This window comes from Colletes gigas, unplaced genomic scaffold, assembly GCF_013123115.1.
Source record: "Colletes gigas isolate AHSC1104 unplaced genomic scaffold, ASM1312311v1 Colletes_gigas_Sc00036, whole genome shotgun sequence".
Lineage (NCBI taxonomy): Eukaryota > Metazoa > Arthropoda > Insecta > Hymenoptera > Colletidae > Colletes > Colletes gigas.
Genome location: NW_025106665.1, coordinates 229,814 through 250,817, shown reverse-complemented (window position 1 = coordinate 250,817; position 21,004 = coordinate 229,814). Strand labels below are relative to the sequence as shown.

Here is a 21,004-nt window from a genome sequence, read left to right as displayed (position 1 = left end):
TTCAAGTATTAAAATATGATCAAAGTTATTGAAACCATTTTGGAACAGTCGACTTTTGAAGAGTTTTAATTAAACAGTTTACATAATCTTTATTTACTACTATGTGTTTGCCCAGTTTTAACTCTCCACGTTTACGAAACAAGTTTTTATCACTGTAGCGAAATCTTCTGTCCTTCATAACTGCCTCACGGTATACAAAAAGTGTCTTGACTCATCGTCCAAGCACTTGTTGTCTTACGATGGTCAGTACACTGTTTTGAATTATTGAAACAGCAGTCAACGACTTACGTGTCTTACAGTATTGTTGGTATCGATATTTCGTGTTGCATAACAATCGAGATCGTAGTATATTTTAAGACCTTAAATCCAGTGTTTTTTTATACAGAGATTCGTGGATTAAACCGCTAAACGATTATAAAATAGAAGTTCTTGTACGAGATGTATCTTTAATACCCTACATTTGCATACATAACTGCAAGGGAAACTTGATCTTGCACTTTCTGATTCCCCCTCGTTTTAGATTAAGGAAACAATTACGACTCTTGAATGCGATTGTGCACTCTATACTGTGTCTATAACTACGTCTGCTATATTTAACTTATCGATGCGATTGTGAATTGTTTGCTTTCTCAAGAATGTACATGTCGAATGGGGAAAACGTTACAATACTTAATCTAACTTACTGAAACTTAAACTAGAACCAGATCGATGCTCGCCTGGATCTCGATTTAATAAATGTTTGCATTACAAATCAATATAGAATGTTAAAAAGTCAAAATTCTTATTAATAATTGAATTACATTATCTTGAAGCGTATTTTAATACTAATGCCAAATATTTATAAATCGTGCGAATATTATACGATACTAATGGTTTTAGGTTACAGTGCGCGGTAGTTGGAAGATTAAAAATCATTTTTCTAAGTATGCAGCGATGAGCATTCAGTTGGTTGAATAATTTTCTGGGGGTCAAGTATATAGCCCGAATCGAGTTCCGCGGTTTAAGAGAAATTGCTGATAGTCGGGACCATCAACTTCAGAAAAAGACCATCCACGGTAAAAGGGAAGGTCTTTGAAGAAAAGTCTGCTTTGACAAAAGAGAGTAATCCACTTCCTCTCTGACTCTGATTGCACTCCTCGATCATTCCTATCTTAATCATGCTCCTTTCACAGATACATTTACACATGCACTCGTCGCGCCTAGAGAGTTACATTAACCGCATTTCTCCTTAAGGAAGTTCTTTGAAACTCGTTCTCATAAATGGTCACTCGACCGCTCAATGCTGTTCATTAAATACAGGCTGATCATAAAGAACCGAGCGTTTCAAAGCGAAATAACAAAGACGAACGCGACACGATAATTTCCCGTGCAGTACCGCGACGCTGAACGACACAATGTTTTCACGAATATACTAATCAAATCTTTTACAAAAAAATAATCCTAATTTTACTAGCCATCGATTTTGTTGGAATATGGCAATTCGAGGCTAATCGCGACATCTGATATCATACAATAGACATTGTATTGGTGCCATTTAGGCTTTATAAAAGTGCTGTCCACGTTGTCGACTTCTTCGTACAGTCTTGTAACACGTTCAAATAAAGTGTTATTCGATCATGATCTTGTCAATTGTTTCACAAACCAACAGAGTTTGCTTCGAAGCCAGATCGGTGACCCGCGATTAACTGTCGTTTCTCTGTTACGGGTTCAACCAGTCCGTTAAAAGGATATTTAATTCCGAAACGATTCGGTTCGTTTGTATCCAGCCTGTGCTTGTCTCGAGCACCCATTCAGTCAACCCGTCGCTCGCAGTACGTGCATTCCACTTGCGTCCGCAGTACCTCCCCAAAATGGAGCATAACTTTCGTTCGCAGGCACAATTAATGGGTTGATTCGCTCGAATGTCCGAGTGACCGCGCGTTAATCTTTCCGTCAGCGTTTACAAGCGGGTCGCGTGCCCCGTCAGCCGCAATTTTATCTCCCAGCCGCAGTTCCCTCGCGCTCGGGTTGTTTCTCTTTCGAGATTCCCTCTTTCGGAGGCGCGATGATCCCGACGGAAAGGGAACCTCGGGAGATGAATTTCGCCGAACAATACCCGGGGCAACCGTGAAAAAGGAGAAAAGGGAACCAGAGAGGGAACGATGGAAGAGCAACGGGCGACTCGAGGAGGCGGAAGCCACGATCCAGAAAGGCAAGCAGCGCGAAATCGTCTTCTTGGCTCGCGAGACGAAATTAACTGAATTGGCTGCGCACGAGTGGACCCTCGTGACGTACGAGGCAGAATGAAAGCGGTGATGCCACGGAAAACGGGGCTCGAGTGGAGGCGCTTAAAGAGCGTTCGCGGAACGAACCGCATAAATTTCACCTCTTCTTTCCGACAATATATGCAAATAACACGGTCATACTTTCTGACTCGCCAAACCACGTCCACCAGGACTCCGCGGGCCCCTGAAACTGCGCCCCGGACGGCCCGTTGCTTCTGCACGCGCGCCCATCTCTTCCGTTCCCTTTTTACTCACGGATGCTTAAATCTTGTGTCGATATCCCGAGCACACGGTGCGCAAGAAGATCATCCCTTCGAGCACATTTGCAACGCGTCTTCATTTTATTTTATTTTTTTTTTTTTTTTTGATACTTCAACAGTATAACTGTGTATTAATGCAAGGCTGATGATAGGTAAATAAACACCGAGAGCGAGTCAGGAATCATTCAAATGTAAATGTACTGTTTTTTATAAATTGCATGATTTAAAATTTGTGTTGAAAATAAGCATTGCATGCATGTATTTTTAATGGAAATTTGTATCCATTGGTGCAGTCTCCTCCCTTACAAAGGTCGGTACTACTTGAGGAGGACACTCGTTTATTGCACCCCCTGAGCGTCTCGTTTTTTTTTCGAGCCTCAAGCTCAGTTAGCAGAAAACCGTCAAGCTAGGAACAGCATTTTCGTTTTGTAAAACTACATTAATGAAATACATACTTAGGTCCAAACTCTGCTGTATTTATTTAGCAAATAAATATTCAACAATAAGATCTTCCTGGTACCTGATGAAACGCTAATGAAACGATAGGTGATGAAAGTTTGCCATCATTTTCGTAAATCTCTGGATATTCGATCGTTTCGGGCTACTTTACGACGCACGTATCGTCGATAATTATGTACTTATCAATTAAATAGGAAAACCAAATAGCAGATTGAACGTAATTTATAACGCGTTCCGTAATGAGGGCGCGTATACAGGGTTGCAGTGAAACTTTTAGTGTTGCAGGAAATGGAAACCGAGAAGTCCAGGAATAACCGTGTTTCCTGGAATGATTAAGCCAACTAATCCGATGAAAAGTAACCTTACACATCCCTACTAGTTATGGCCTCTCTGCTAGTTATGTATCCCCTGGTTGTAAACCTGTAATATAATACAAACGAGGTTGTATTATACTACAGGTTTCAAAAAAATTGAAAATATTACAACAATGAATTCAAACTTTATTCATCGCCAGTTCCACGGAACACTATTCCCAACCAATTGCATAGAATATTCAATTATTAATATCAACTCGTTCGACTATTTCCGGGTTCGCCGCAATTCTCCAGAATGCCGGAGAACAATCTCCGTGTTTGTACGCACACACTGAGAGGAAGGAAAGGGTACGTTCAACCCGAAGGAGCCTAGTAATTCCTGTTTTCCTTCGTGTTTGCACGGGACTCTCGCGCGGAACGAGAGAGAAGGAGGCTGCTCTTTCCCGGGCACGATGAAAAATATTTCTCGTGATTTCTCGGGGCGGGAGGGAGGGCGTTTTTTGCATAATCGTGGTTGACGATGCTTTTTTAAGTGGTTTCGCGGCACAAGAACGGGGCGCCCCGACCTCCCGGGCGTAACTCGACGCTGTACTACATTGTACCTTGACACGATGAAAATGCAAATTCGATCGGTATCGAGCCTGAAACACTCCACCGACCCTTGAATGAAATTTATGAAATTTTGGAGAAACCGAGCGGCCACCTACTCGCCGCGGGCTTATGAATTTTACATCAAACATCGGGGAACCATGCTTTGCGGGGTAAATTTGATATTCAAATAAATTATACCGCCGCGTTTGTTCCATCGGCGAGCTTCCTTGGCCGATGCTGATTTTCTAAATCCTTTGGAAACGGGAATTGCTCGTCGTTGAAAGGCTCGACGCTGTTCGATAAAATTCTTTACGTTCCCTCGTTCGAATAAAACGATCCAATCACGTTCAGACCTCGATTATATATCTATTCATTACTGTTATTGTCAATGGAAATTAATTCTTGAAATTTAACGTTTGTCGCGGTGGTTGTTGCTTAGTTATTTGTACTACGAATCCAATAAATATCGCGTAAATTCGATCGTTCCTTCCCTGTTTAAATAAAGTGTGCGTGGCAAGTGGCGTCGCCGAAAGTCCCGCGACGGTTTCGGGACCTGCAATTAGGATCTCCCGGCCAAAGACAATTTTCCAGTGTCGCGGTGTCTGCCAACTTGGTATTTTCTGACGAAAATTCCGCGAGACGTGGAAGGGAAGCGGCGTTAAGAACGAACAGCCAGTGCTTCGGTACAAACCGAGGCAGATTAAATTTCCATTGCAAATTTCATTCGATACGGCTCTTCACCGACGTGACGATTTACCTCATCCCTCGGGCTGCCTTTCATTTATGCAGCAGGCGACGAAAACGCGCCGGGCTGCCTCAACGTCGAAAGCAATACGCGTCAAAACTTCTTATCGATCCTCCTGGAAGATGACCGTGTGATAATTGACTCGTCGAAAGCGTACAACGAGCCTCGGACGTACACAATCTTACATCGATGGTTTCCAAAGAAAATTAAAAGTCTGCCAAAGTGTGCCATTTTTTCGTATACTTATTCCCTGACAAAGGCTTGGAACCATCAGGAATTTCTGGTGCCTCCCCGCTGAAAAGGAAGATAATGACTTTGTAGACAGAGTGACTTTGAAAATGATAATAATCTTGTAAGAGATTGTAACCCTGAAAAAGATAGAGGTATCAGAGACCTTTTTAGATAGCTGTGTTTTTAAAGGAATTAGCATCGCAGCTCGCAGGAGAAAGGAGAAGCCAGGTTCGCTATCAGAGGAAAATTTTCTTGAATTTTATTATATACGAACTTCATGAATTCATAAAAAACTTTATTGGTTGAATGTTTTATAATCTGTTCAGTTTAATGGCAACATAAAACATAAAAGTGTGTTATGACTGGGAATAATACATATCCGTATCTTTATCTAGTCATGTAAACAGTCTGAGTATCCTTCTAGTAATACTGTTAGTCACAGCAATAATTGCATACAAAGTGTGCATTCTGATTCACAGTATTGTATAACGCGTTACTCATCTATCTAAAATAACTTTGCATTATTCGTTATTATCGTCGCTAATTTAACTTTTGATACAATAAGAGGTTATATGAAATGAGTAGAAGAAGAATGGTATTAACTGTTATCGTTAGATCCTGTGGTATCGGCACAAAGGAATTAAAAAAGATAACGAAACCTTGAAACGAGATATAGTCGCGCATCCCAACGAAAATATCACAATTTTACCATGTAAATAACTGATAAATTCACCGTTTATGGAGTATTTGTCGTCGCGACTCGCGTTTAAATAAATACAACGTAGAACTTAAATATTTATTCGAGACACGAAGTCATTAATCTTCATTTTCCCAATACGTGGCACGCCAGATGTTTGTTTCGATTAAAAAATTACCATTCAATCGCATCGTTCAATTTCACGCGCCGCGGGCATTAAATCTTTCTGCTTAACCGCTTTCGCTTTGTTCAAGAGAATGGCGAGCTTTAAGGGACTTTTCTCAAGGCTCGTGACGGGGTTAAAAAATGGGCAATATTTCAGATTCTTTCCTTGGAAAACCACCTCGACATATTAAACTGAAACTTTTACACAGATTTCGTCGTACAATTTACTGTAGCAATAAACGAGAATTTGAGCGACAGGAGTTCCTTTATTAAAACTATTGGAATACATCAAAGAATACAGATCCTTTGTAATAATATAAACATCACTTTGAAAGTATATCGATTCATTTATTTAAGAGGAATAATTCTAGCGCATAGAAGTATGGTTAATTGTATCAGAAAAAGAAAACTTAATTGAATTATCAGGAGACAAGGATTGGAAATAAAGTTTAAAAGACAATCAGAATAATTTGCATCGACCATTTGTACGTCCATAATTTAATCAATACTCGAACGAAGCGGATTCGCATAAAAGTCTTAGATGTACGGATTAAACTGCTATTTAAACGAAAGGTTGAACGCGATGTACGCTTCGAAAAGAGTCTTTTTGTGCAAGTCGGATGTTCCTGTCGCTATGGAGGAGCTGGCTGAAGTCCAATGCTCATAGCGTGTCTGCGAACGATCTGAGAAGTTCTGTCGCTGTCGAGGAGCCGCTTAAAGCTCGATACTCGTAACGTTACATGCGAACTTCCTTGCAAACTAAGAGAGATTTTTGTATTTCGGACGTTCCATGGCTCTGGAGAAGCTGGTTAACAGCACGATGTTCGTCGCGCTACCTGCGAAACGATCCGAGAAGTTTGCTATCGAGAAGCTGATCGAAGCTCGATACTCGTTTTGTGCGGCAAACTCTAAGGGACAAGTAAAGCTCAATACTCGCAGAGAGATCCTCTGGAAGATATTACATCGCCATCGAGGGGCATGGATAACCCTTTGACACGAATGCTCTCCGTGAGAGGAAGCTTTGTTTAATCATACGTTCTTTCCGAACACTTAAGGCGTTCCTAGCAGGAACATTCGATGGTCGGTCGAGCGCTTGCGAGAGAGTCAAGAGCGTAGCCCTCTGGCGGCGAATGAATTCAGAATCCTCTGGGCGAGGCCAATCGCTGAGCGTACTTAGAGTTCATTTACGCTTCCGTTACTCTTAGAGTCGACGTTCGTCGTCCCGAAACCCGTAATAGAAGAGATTGGGCGTGCAAACGGGTCGACCTAAATGGAAAATACACCGTCGGGCGTTGAGATTCAGGCGCAAATAGTCTCCTAGCGCGGGAGTCCTGGAAAATCAAAGGATCGACGGCACGCCGGGAAGAGATAAATACGCCGCCGGAGTCGGAATCATAAATAACGTCATCCCGAGTGCCGATGGTTCCCCGCGCCCTCGACGCCCCCCCGAATCGATACCGACTATTTCTATATCCGAACCGGTGGGACATCGTCGAGCTCTCGTAATTCCAGATTCGCACGGATAGAGACGGTAGTTCCGTCGCTTCGACGTCGGTTACCGTAGTCGGGACGGAAAGGATCGAGACCCTTCGAGGACGACGGGTGACATGGACTTCTGTCGCGAGATCGTTCCAGGCATATTGTACGCGAATCGTAGTAAAAACTTTACGACCGGACCCGTCGAACGCCCCGGATGGGCGAGGAATCCGCGAACCGTGTTCCCCCGGGCGCGGATAAGGACGGTGATGGAGTGCTCCGGGACGCGGTGGGCGAATGTAAAATGGCTCGGTCGATGAATTCTCGCGGCGATAGATCGAACGAAGAAACCTTACACCATTCACGGGTAGAACCGGTTTTCTCGATAAATAAGCTCGCCAGCGGTTATCATATTTCTTTGTCGCGTCGCGGCATCAGGACGCTATCTGGCCGGACGCAAGTTATTTACGATTCGACGGGGAAATTTATCGTCGAATTGATTTTCCGCGCGTCCGATTCGATTAATTTACATGCCACCCGACGCTGGAAGCTCGTTGTTCGATGTTTCCTTCCTCTATGGAATTCGTTGCTGCTTCGGATATTAAGAAACGCGAATTAAAGTTGCGTAACGATTCTTAAAAAACACGTTCCGCGAGGCTTGTCGAGGTTTAAGAAAGTTCGTAAGGTATCAGCTTTCCGCGCTTACCGGTAGAGGGCCACGCCCGATTTGTACCTTTCTCGCAAGTGCTCGATGCACGAAATTTGGTGGTTTTACCAGTTTGTATGAAATCAATCGTGCACTTTATAAGTTGTCATTGACAATTGCATGACAACGCTTGTATTCACAGAAAATCAAGAGATTTGAAATTGAATATCTCCAAGGTAGGGCCTGCTAGGGATTGCTTCAGAAAAATAATACAAAGTTCGAATATAATTAAAAGAAAAATTGGTTCCGTGACCAATAATCCCAAATTGGCCAATAATGGCGGGTCGAAAGAGGGAGGGAAGGCTTGTCTTGCAACGGTAACCTCAGTCATCGGAATTGCATGGCGTCGGAGACTCCTAATGCTCGAGCCAATTTACTTATCCGAGATTGGTTCGAATCCGAACTTCCATAAACAGCACGCCCCCGCCCCCGATTAACTCTCTTCTCGATCTTTACCGACCGGGGTAGACTCGGGGACCGTTTTTATGCGCGTTGCACGAGATTCAGCCCCGGGGCGGGAAAGCGAACAGTTTCGTCGGGCAGAGACTATATCAGGGGAGGAAAGGCGGGCGGGGAGCGTTCTGAAGGGACCAGCCAGCGCAGCTATCTCAGCTATCTAAGAGACGTTTAAGCAAAAGTTGTGAATTTGAATTTTAAAGCAGACCCGGGCCTGCTGCTCGGCAAACTGACTTCCTGCTCTTTCTTCGACGAACGCGGTGCACCGTCCCTAGATTGAAAGATCCACCCGCGGTCCCCCGTCCCCGTACGCCCCCGGTTTCTTTCTCGCGCGCCGCCACGTTCGTGTTTCTCGCCGTGGCGCGAATGTTTTACGAGCGGGCTTCGACCCGCGAGCCGTAAAATCTGAAAATTTAAGAGAGAATCTTCTCGCCTATTCCCGCGGCTCGGAAGGAAAACGCGCGCGACGAAATTTCGTCGTTCCAACGGGCCGAGGGCCCGTGAAAAAGAGTCGAGTTTCCATGCAGTTTCCGCGCGCGGGTGAATATTGTTCAGAACCGCTGCTTCTGCTTTTATTTTCAAACTGTAGACACTTTTACTTTCCCGTAAAGGCATTTCTATTTACGTTTCTGCGTCAATTATTACGTATTTATCCAAATACGTCGACGAACAAATCTATATCGCGACGGTAATAAAATGTTCGGAGAGCCCTTCGAACTTGCGATTAAACTGTTTTGTGCTTCCTACAATTTCGGTGCTCGTAGCAATTCCACAAGAAGATACTTCGGTTACGTAGCATATTTTAGTGCTTGTTATTTTCAAGTCGAACTTCCCTCGTTGCCAAGTGACGGGAAGTTTCACTTGCCAACATAATGAAGGAGGTTCTCACGCAATCATTGAGTTCCCGTTTATCGAGTTTCCACTGTGCTCGGCGAGCGAACGATCCGGGGGTTTCGAGACTTGGGATTAGACCTGATTGCTCCGCGAAGTAAAAATCGAAGTTTGTTTGGAAGACTTTAATTGCCATTGTGTTGAAGCCAGAATTTCTGACAATAAATCCGGGTAAATCGCAGAAATCGCCGCCACGATCGGTTTCTTAAAAATGTCGAAATGAGAAGGCAGAGATAACCGTTGCAAATTCAGCGACATAATCACGGTTGCCGGGGGAGGAAGCGCCGCAGAAAGGAAGAAAGGAAAAGCAGGTATGTGCGGTAAATTCGAAATTCCGTGAAAATCGCTGACACACACGGTTCGCGGCTCATCTGTTATGAAACGATATTATCCTCGCTTAGTCGGGTTTAATGGACCGTCGAGGGAGATAAACGCGGCGCAAGTATCGCGATTAAACTCCCTGCCGCTATCGCGATGCGTTTCGAAAAGGCTGTCCCGCGAAGCGAATCAATTCTCGTTTCGGTCAGTTTGCGCGGGAAAAACAATTTTTAAACGGCCACGGTAGAAGGAGAATCGAAAAGGGCCGGAGGGTCTATTTTCTTAAGGGCGTGTTCTTAAGGAAGAAAAACTCGAGGAAAACGAGCCTCGCGTTTCGAGCGATTGTTCGCGCGCGGAAGATAAGCACAGTTCGCAGTTCTGGTTTCTTGGGAATTCGAGACACCAGGATTTACCTACTGCTTTCTCCCGAGTGTTTTGTCAAGTTGTTCGTTCGCGAGATCGTCGCGGTAGCCTGGGAGAATTGTCCCCCGACGCGAATACTGGATAAGGAAATATGGTGGCACAGGATTTTGGTTAATTTGCAGTGGAATTTAGAAAAAAATTCCCTCGTTCCACCTTCCGATATCCTCGCGATTCGAATTCGCGAAACTTCGATCGCTTTGTAGCAGTCTAGCGACACGCTGTTTCTTCGAATCCCATTCCCGACGACCCGCCTTTGTCCGTCCCTTCGTCGTCGAATTATAATTTCGTTTCTCCGGGACGTGTGTTAAAAGAAACATCGCAAAGAAGAACAAAGCATCCCCGGGCGTTCCGCGGAAAATAGTCGAGAACGCTTTTCGGGAATGAAAGAGGGTTACGTAGCAATGGAACGCGCTCAATAGGGCTAATCCATGATTAAATTAATCCGAGTCCATTGTAGACGGTCGTCAAGCAGCTGGCTGGACCATTTTAACTTAAATCACTTTGCTCCCCTGCACGGGAACGTGGATTCTTTGCTCGCCAAATAACGCGGACCGCCCGTTGCTTTCGCGAGATTTAATATTGAAGAAGCGTGCAGCTTGAACGAACTTTCGTTCGCCATTGCACTTATACCATAATACATACACGCCCAATTTATCTAAATGCCGTGTATAAAATATTTAATAAGATTAACGAATCTATTTAAAAACACACACACACACACGGTAGCTTTCGAGAGCAGTTATTATTTCTATAATTAAAAAGTCGAACGTTCTAGACATTTATGACCGTCAATGGCGGAGGGCAGCGTCGCTTGATCACTTTCCTTTGTACCCGCTTCCTACCTAGCTACGACTCGAAATTGAATTGCTTTCAGAAAGGCGCTGAAAGTTTTGTACAACGCTATGCGAGGAATTGTCGGGAAGGACACGTCATTAAAATGGCAAGAAATCACGGGAAACGTCGAACGGCTCTTCTCGAAGCAATTCAACTTCCAAGCGTTATTCGCGAAAAACTACCCAGCACAAAAGGACGCTTGAAATCGAAAACTTCTTTCGATCTTAAAAGATTCACCATTCTTTAAACCGAGTCTGAGGAGTCTCGCGACGTCGACTGTTTAGAAATTTTAAATACGCGAAAGTTTCTTGGTTCTCTTTGGCGTAAAAGAACTTCCCATCGTCCCGCACGAAAATTAACATAGTTCTAATTTCTATCCGAGTCTCTAATTTTATTCAGCAGCGATACAATTAATTAAATTAAAGAAACGACAAGATGGTTGCAGAAGAATTCTCTTGAATAAGCGTGGAAAAAATTAAATTTACGGCAAGGTTATCGCCAAGGTATAGTTCAACGATTCGATCGATGTGGGAAACGCGAGATCGGCAGCGCTCAAGTGACAAAATTCAATATGCACGCGAATAGCTAACACGTGTAATCGCATCGCAATTAAGAGCGGTGAAATTCGATTATGTAGTCGTTCAGAAATGCTCTGCAATTAACGGTGAAGCCCGTAGAAAACGAATTATGCGGTTAGAACGTCTGACAAACCGGTAACAAGCCAATTATGCCTGGCATTTTGCTCTTTCGACGACTACGCTGCATTCGAGACGTAACGTTCGAGTTACATGTTCCTCGTCATTTTATTTATTAAATTTCGTTCGTATAAGCATTCGTTTCTCATTCTGTTACCATCCTCTAACTAGTTAAAATCATTCGATACAGGCAACACCGTACGAAAGTCAGTATTCGTAAATGACAAAATAAGTAGAAACAGCGAGTAATGGTCAGACACGTAATTTTTATCGTTCAAGATTTAATTTAACTATTTGTCAACGCGATTAAGAGGCCTGACAAACTTTTAGTTTTTCCTTTAACAATCTCCAAGATTTATTTTATCATTTTAACAATTCATCACGATCCAAGCAAACCTTTTCCTGTAATCGACGAGCTTTCAATATCCTGTAGAAGATATTGAGAAGAGACTCGAGACTGTATATTAAACTGACGCGTTAGGTAATTGTTCAGGACAGCTGCGAAATCACCGTTTCTCCTTCTTCCATCGAAGTTTGGTATACAGCTTTAAAGTTCATTACGGAAGTTTGTTCTGCAACTCGCCAAAAGTGGAAACGGTTGAAGCGGTATCGTGGGCGGGCTCGAGAACAATTATAGAACGTTCTAACCAGCAACTTGTCGTTGGGAGAATAAAGAATCGTGCAGGACCAGAAATTGCCATTATCGTTCGACACACTATTTGCAATTCGTTAATTCTAAAAACAACGAAACAGAGTCGCGTTTCGATGTACATTTCATTGGGATCGTAGCACGCGATTTTTGAAACTTGTTGCAAACGAAAAGTCCCGATTCATACTCGACCGTTCCCAACGCTGCCATAAGTTCGAACCTGAACGTTCGAGGCGTTGACAGACTACAAAACGATCCAACGATTACAATGCAAGCGACAGCGTATCGTCGATCAAACTTCGAAACTTAGCAGCGTGTTCGCGATCCGAACGCGCAACAGTCGCGCGCGTTATCAATGCAATTTATCTTCCTATCGGCGAGCATTAAGAAATTCATCAGCGAACTCGTTCGATAAACGAGCCCAGTCGAATCGAGTGTGCGCGTCGCGACGTTCTACGTCTATGGAACAATAGACGATGCCAGCCGATTGTCGCGACCGAAGGGCTTTGTCCGTTCCCTGTGTACGCCGTCGGTTGAACAGATTCGCCAGGGAAGTTCGCTTCGCAACCGCGATCTGCTCTGTACAGATAAAAAAAAAAAACACGAACATTTATCACCTGAATTGCCAGCTGCTCCGTTTGACTGACGTTTTAATCGAATACGCGAACCGCTGTAAAAAGTGCATTCTTGAGTACATGTTACAACCACGCTTTGTCTATCCTGCTGTTGGGAACATAACTACCCCCCGTTCGCGAACCAGAGTAATTAGAATTTAAAAAAAGATTTAGTAAGAATCGTTTCGGGGAATAAGAAAATTTACCCGAACCAATTAGTAATATGTCAATCGTTATCGGGGACAAATCGGACTTTGGAAGTTAGAAAGTTCGAGACACCGAAGTAACTTCTACGACATTAATCCTTTAATTAATAGTTCTCAAGAAAAGCTCGGTTCGATCGTCCGTATCATAATCCGAATGTTTTCGTTGTCTGAACGCTTCCTTCAGCTTTTTTTATCGAATCGTGCACAATCGCTGGTAACAGAGAAATTCACGATTCCTGTAAAATAGAAGACGCTGAATCAATTTCTGCTTTTAATCGTTGCATTCCAAGGAATTCTAGAGACTCTTTTGCCACGTAGGAAATTTCATCGTAGTCGTTTTGTTCGTTTCCAGGTGCTCACTGCTACAGCACGTTGCATGGAAGCAGCGGGAAAAATGGCAACGCTCATAAGAATAGCCTGGACGGAAGCAGTCCACGGACCGGACCGTACTTCGACGTGTCCGCCTCGAAGAACGTGACCGCCCTTCTGGGGAAGACTACGTACTTGAACTGTCGCGTCAAGAACTTGGGGAACAAGACGGTAAGGGAAGCAACAAAGCAATTAAAATCCACGTTGCACGCTATTTTCAACAGCCAAAGATTCGAAACTATGTTATTTGTAATTTCTTCAACCTTTCTTTCGAGGGAGTTAATCGTTTCTATTATTTTGCAACAAAATGTATAATCTTGATCGAAGTAAACTATGGTGGTGTTTCAGCAAGGCACGAGCCTTGCAAATAAGAAAATTCGTGTCGATAAATTCTGGAGCCTGGACAGCTTAAAAGCGTCAAACCGGTGATAATCAGTAGGATGTACCGCGTATGGAAACTAAAATAACTGCTAGCTGTGCATTCACGCCTAAAGGGATAACAGGGAAAATTAATATCGATGAAAGCAACAGCGGAGACCCGGGCAAAAAGCACGGACCTCCATCATGGAGATGGGCTTACGTGTAAACGTTTTTCCCTCCGTGCTGAGTGCAGGAAAATATCGAGTGTCAATATTTTACCAGCACAATGGATCGTCACCTGTCTGTAGCAAACTGCAGGGGATACATCGGAAGTGCACTTGGGTAACATCGAACTCTTCACAATGACACTGAACAAAGTGCACTGGCCCTCGGTGCGCCTGTACGTATAATGTTTATCGGCACACGAATCTCTGACAATTATTAGGATCGATTCGAGTTACGACAAACTCGTTTCGGTCGTTTTTTTTTTAAACAGAATTTATTTAGAACGCGGTTTCTGGACGTAATAAACCTGTTTTACAAGTAAAACGTTTTCACCTTTAATTTCGTATCGTTCAGAAAAAATAAATTTGTAAATAAAAGGGCAGTTTTTCACGGGAGGAATGCAAACGCGGAAGCAACGATAAATCTCCCGGTTGGGTTCTTTTATTGCAACACGTGTGAGCTATTTTTTCGGACAAATTTATGCACGAAAATTAGGTATACATATAGCAAAGCGGAGAGAAGATTCGACGATCGTAATTCACGTAACCGTGTTTTATGAGAATTTTTTGCGACCGCCTTCTGGCGAAAGATTAGATCGTCGGGATTATTCACGGTCCGTTCCCACAGTTCATAGTAACCAAGACGTATGAAATAGTTGGCTCGGTCAATTCGCGCGATTCCCCCTGCAAATTGAAAATTCTCCCGCGCGTGCTCGGCCCAACGAGCCCTTTTGTCTCGTACACTTCAAAGTACTTCTTCTGTAAACTAAAAATTAATAATCTTACGCAGGAAATTAACAAAATCCATGATGCTGTTCGCGAATAATTTATGAATTCTAAAGTGAAGTTTTCTTAATCGTTGCAGCTGAAACTAATTTTCGAAGTTTTAATTACCAGTAAATACAACGAAGCTTGAATCAAGCGTTTACAAACAATCTCTGTTGCAATATTTACACTAAGAAAATCAAGCTTTTTATATCATCTACGTCACTCTTTGTCAGTTTTTTTGTTTCAATTCACTCGATGAGTAACAGAGTATCGAGAAACGATCGAAGTTATTTCGCGGTTGCGAATGTAGAATCTACAGAGTCCAATCGTAATCGGATTTATATCCTACGTGGAAGACACGAGCGTCCACGATGAAAGTGTCTCCGTATTTTTCTCTTACGGTTCTCGTGCAGTATTAAAAATGCAACGCTATTGTGGCGCTGCTTCGCTGCGGATAGGATCTCGTAAAAATCGTAGGAGGCGTGAAAAGGAAAGGAGGGGGCCGCGTTTCAAAAACTTTTAAAAACCTAACGAACGTTTATTGTGCCAAGAAAACAGTTATAAATATATATACAAAGGGGTACAATAAACCTAAACGTACAAACGGCTAACTTATAACTAGGACTACGATTTAGACTAATGGCTCAACATAGAGCTCGCGTAATCTTAACATTAAATAATGTCCGTCGCACTTAATGCTACTTTCAGGATAATTTTAAGAATAGTTCCTTATACTAGGGGCAAGATTTAATATTTTGTATAGAAAAATGGCACCAAAAAAACCATACAAAGCGAAATTAAATCCAGTTACATTCAGAGGGGGAGAATGTTTACGATTAAATAAAAGAAAGTTCAAAAACCTCGTTAGATTTGGGAAGTCGTTCGAGGAGTGTATATATATGTATAGCAACCGAGGGGTCGGTCGAGTGCTTGTGAGAACGCGACCCCTCTGGTGGCGAGCATGGGAGGCGACGCCACACTATAGAAAGAAACTGGCGATCTTACGGAGTATCTGTCCCTATTGTAGGAACCGTGGTTTTTCCAACGAGAGTAATAAGACAAAGATCCCGGAAATAGCATTTCGCATCATAAATCAGGACTCATTGTGGCGGCGACATTGGTTAGGATGACTAATGCGGCGCGGGCAAAAAGTTTCGTCGAATCATCTTCGATGGCGGCGGGAAGATGAATTTCTTTGAGACGAGACCAGCCGGGAAACTAATTTCCCGTATAAAATTTCCACAGTCACGGGTGAGGCTCGTCGGTGTTCACCGGCGACGTAACTAAGTTTATTCGGCAAAGTATACTCCAGTAATTACAACCGAGTTCGAGTATTTGATTTTGAGATCATGTTTACACGATCACCCATTAAAACTTCTGAAGAGTTGAAATCCGATCCCGTGGCTCGTCGGGCTAACAGAGAAGTGCAGTTACAAAAATTTCTAACGTCGTAACTGGGATGCGTGTCGCGGAAAATAATATTCCCCCGAGGCATTCTCGTCTCCGCTCAAATAAACGGTAGTCTCTGAATCGGAATATTTTTTTTACAAAATATCCATACTATGGAAACTGGGGTCTCGCGATCGATAATATTTCCTGTATTGATTTTAAACGGTTCGGATATCCTCACAATATATTCGACGCTGTTCAAACATTTCGAAAAAGCTGCCTCACGAATTTGTCGTTCGTCTTCCGAGCTTTTAAAACGGTTCTCGAACGAAACCTGGAACGAAAATACCGCGTACAATCGAAAGCAAGATCAGTTTACAGCTTCGGTCGCGGGTTTTCAATCCGGAACGTGACTTACACTATTCAAAAGACGATTTTCATCCGGAAACCGACGCGCTTGAAACCCGCCCGACGAAAATCAATTCTTTGTATCCGGGTCGATTACCAGCTCGCGAGGCACGGATCGTAATTTGGCTTTGCATTAATTCGACATCAAAGCGTTCGACGAGACAATGACGGGGAGTTTGAAGGGTTGCCGTAGGACAGGACGAGCCCTGGAGACTGGCAAAGGACAGCGTTACGTAAGAAGGTGGAATCCTTTGTAGCACTACAAAAGCCTGTAATGAGCACACGAGGGACGCTGGCGTAGATTTCGAGTGAAATTTCATTGGTTACGATTTAGCCTGGCGTTCCAACGGAGCCATGCGCCTTTGTTAATCTCGACGATTTCTCGGGTAACGTGATTCTCGAAGTGCCAGCGCATTATCGAGAGACCATAGGGACGCGCGAAAGGTCCCAATGTTGCTTGAAAATCGAGCAAACGTTTATTTCTTTGATTTCGATACACCTGGCTAGCTGGATTGTACGATACGATCGAATCAAACGTTTACGTAACGCCGTTGGTATTTTGGTCGAGGCAGCGAACTCGTCGGTAAAGTTTTCGAAAAAAAAAAAAAAAAAAAGGAACGTTCGAAACTCGAGGAAACAGCGTGGATGGACTCTGTTTATCCAACAAGTACTGTTTGGAGATCGTAAGTTGCCGAATATCCAGAAACTTTTCGACGCTGAGGCTGAGGGGGATCGCCTAATCCCAACCAGAAATGCCAGACGGAGGCCCGGGTGCACCGGGGACACCTCATTCCACTTTCTCACACTATGCCAGATCACGCGTACGTGAGCTAGTAGAGTTTCGGAGAGTCGACAAAGGCAAACTGACACATGCTCTTTTACTCGATTTTCCTATAGGTATCTGCTGACCACTGATGACCACTCTTGATACTTCTGACAACGTACAATAACGATTACTGTTGACTGCTGCCAGCCTCTGCTGATCTCTGCCTGCGTGTGCTAGTCTGCTTGCTAATACTTCAGACAACGTAAAAAGATTACCACTTGCTACTGCTTGCTTCTGCTGGCCTCTGCTGACCACTGCTACTGGCCACTAGTAATCGTTATACGAGTGATCAGCAGTGATCAGCAAAGGCCAGCAAAGAGCAGCAGAGGCACGCAGATACCTGCAGGGGCAATCAGTAGCAAGTAGTAATCGTTATACGTTGTACTGTTCTATAGGGAGTTGACAAATTGAGTCGCAAGCGATGAACTTCAAATAACGAGCAACAAAGTGTGACTAAATGTGATATCAACAATTTCGTAGGAAAAATCTGTGAAAATATTATGTCGTAAGCTGAGATCGTGCGATCCTCTTAGAGAAATAGTGGACTGTATATTGGTACAGTCGATGGAGCGGCCTCAAATTTTTAAACTTCTTAACCTAGATTTCCGTAATACTCCATTGCTCAACTTCTCGAGTCATTTCCAGCGCATTGGAAGCGACGCTAGAGCGCTAGCATTTTTCTAACGCGAAACGGTTCCCGGCAGATATCAACGATTTATGTACCCTTAAAGTTTTACATTACATTTTCGTCGGGTCGCGTTTGGAGTTGGCGAGGCCAAGTACCAACAACGGTTGCAAAAGCCACGAAATCGATTTCAGATATATAATCTCTATAAGTTCGGGTATTCTACGACCAGATATGACCACCATTATGAGCCAATCTCGCGGTTACTTAACGTAACCACATTGGATGGTATTAGAGTAACTTCAAGCACATTGTATGCAATCATGATCGCCTGGGTAATCGTGTATAGGGTAATCGTGAAATGGAATGTTGTGATTTGTGTTCAAAAGTCGAGTAACAGTACAAACTTGTATAGGCGATGAATAATATATTAAATTTTGTATATACGTATTTAAGCCAAAAAGAAATTCAAAATTTCTTTTTCTATACACTTGTTATATCTTAACTGTAAGAGAATATTTATCGTATAATGGTGTGAAACGATGTCTTTATATGAAGAACGTATCAGAGAAAACGTTCGTTTCTTCTATAGTAACCGGGCGAAAAATATTCTAGGTGCCAATGTCGATTTCCAAACTAATTTTTTCGGTTCGGACGCTCTCGAAGTTTCAGCAAATCGTACGAACGTGCTGCTAGACGCAAACGACAAAGCGAACACGTGCAAACAACGAGGTCCCAGGCAATGCCTAGTCCTTTTCCACTTCTGCTGAGGTCCCTTCTTTTCCCAGCTCTTCTTTGTTTCTCTCGTCACGGAGTCGTTCATTCGCCTCCGTGTGTGGCTTCTAGCCGATAAAATACACCGGTATCTTCTCGGTTATTCGGGCGATCCGCCATATACGGGATGTGTCGTTGCATGTGGGACCCACTTTGGTCGTGAGTCGAAAACACGAGAATAATGGGAAAAGTTCGAGTAGCTTGATTTCAATTTTTTTACGACGCGGTAGTCGACGATCTCAGCTCCATTTTTAACAGATTGAAAATTCAAGATTCTAATTCTAAAAATTCTACATCTCGTATATTATCGAGTGACGTAATTGCGCGAGGATTTCACGTGGGCCTTGAGGAGTCATAAAAAATTTAATAAACTTAATTCGAGTATCTTAGGGATCTCGTAATCGTAGATATTCTCGAACGTTCTTCAATGCCTATAAATTCAGAGTCCACGTTCGGCTTCGTTACGCTCTCGCAAAATGGACAAACATAGAAAGTGAGTTACTCGAGTCATTATATGTGTACTTGTATCTTACAGAAAATGCCTTAAAACCTAGATAAACGTTTTCTTCTCGTAGATAAACAAATTCTCAGATAACGATAGCAAATGGGAATTCACACGTGGTCGATACTACGCATAAATGGATTCTACTTGAATGTTTCGAAACCCAAATCATTTTAAACTGTCTTCTACATTTATAGTCTCTTCGCCAAAAATGATTGCAATTGACCCCCGCGACTAAAAATAATTTTTCTAGAATGATTTGAAATATTTTAATTTCATCGAAAAATTTGTCCACCTACTACCCGTTTATGTTTCTTAAATATTTGTTTTCGATTTTTGAGTCGTAATCGGATATAACCCAGACACCTTCGACATCAATTTCGCGAACCATACAACGCGACCCTTGGCCCCGCGGGCGAAAACAACGACGACCGTCGAACGCAAAAAGCGTTGGCCGAATTGCGGCGAAATCGCGAAAAGTCCCGGTGGTTCCATCAGTATGCCGTCTCGTTCGTCATTAATTTTCTATTGTGTCCAGCCCCCGGGTACATTGGCCAGACGAACGTTTCTATTTATCTACACGAACGGCTAGCATGGCGAGCCGGTGCTCGCAATGCTTTCGGTATTGTTAGGCGGCACACGCAACTCCGCTATCAACGTGATGTGAAAGCCGATTCGCGGCACGGACGTTCGATCAAATGAAAGGAAAAAGCATGGACCAGGACCGGTTCTATTGCATTCTCAGCGTCACGGGTCTTGCGGGGATGCAGCGGACTTCCTTCCTAGGAGAATTCGATTCTTCGTCTTGCCATTAACACCGACAGATCGGCCCGTCTGCGTACAGTTTCGCACTCGTGGAAAAGATATTCGACGACTTGTTCGTTTTCTTGCACTCCAAACTGAAACGCTGACTTCGTAACTCGCGGACGCTTAGCGCTTTACAGTTGCTCGCGAAGGTACACGAATTGTAAACGAATCAAATTGCACGTCGTAGACTCGAGTTTTGAAAATATTAGAATAACTGGAGTTTCAAGAATATTCACTGACGTCATTTGTTCAGAAATTCTTGCAGGCTGTGATTTTTTCTAATAACGAACAAGTTTATAAAAGGACAGCTCTTCGCGATTGGCAGTGACATGGAATACAAAGAGGCACGGTTGGATCCGTTGAAAGTCACTTTGAAGGGGACATCGCGAATATAAATGAACAAAGACATATTTTTTTACCTAAAAAATACGCAAATTTTGTTATAAAACTACGTATATTCAACTCTGTGAATGCACGCCGTGCTGTACGTTCACTTTTGTAAATATAATCTGCTGTACATTCAATTTACTGAATATATTTTCAGTTATATGTACATTTATTTTCATGGGTACATTCGCTTCACTGCGTTAATGAACGAAATATCTCTGACGGATATTGTAGTTTACCAGCAATATGTATTTATGTCAAATTGTTGGACTAAAAATTGTGTTACCTTTGTGTGACAATTTTTATTCATGGAAAAGTGTCCTCGTAAAGAATTTGGTTATCGTGTTATCTGTAATATAGTGTCCCGTTCGTGTCATATTATTTGCCTTTCGAGTTATCTGTTTCAAGGTTGAAAAATTGAAAATTTTACGATCTTCATTATCGCCAATTGTCTGCAAGAGATACCTATTTCGTGTAGAATGTAGCGTGCCATTAGCGTGTCAAATTTATCTTGCGTGGTCGACAAAGAATTAAAACAACAGAGTAAGAGATACTTAAATAACACAGACTT

General features: G+C 42.9%; 1 protein-coding gene across 2 annotated transcripts in view; it reads left to right on the top strand.

Moving 5' to 3' along the window:
• The window catches only part of LOC122402460 (zwei Ig domain protein zig-8-like), a 387,868-nt gene that overhangs the window by 209,244 nt on the left and 157,620 nt on the right, over nucleotides 1-21,004 (top strand). For both annotated transcript variants that reach the window (XM_043405252.1, XM_043405251.1), the window contains exon 3: nucleotides 13,347-13,534. In XM_043405252.1, coding sequence (XP_043261187.1) covers nucleotides 13,347-13,534 — 188 coding nt within the window. The remainder of the gene's footprint in view (nucleotides 1-13,346; nucleotides 13,535-21,004) is intronic.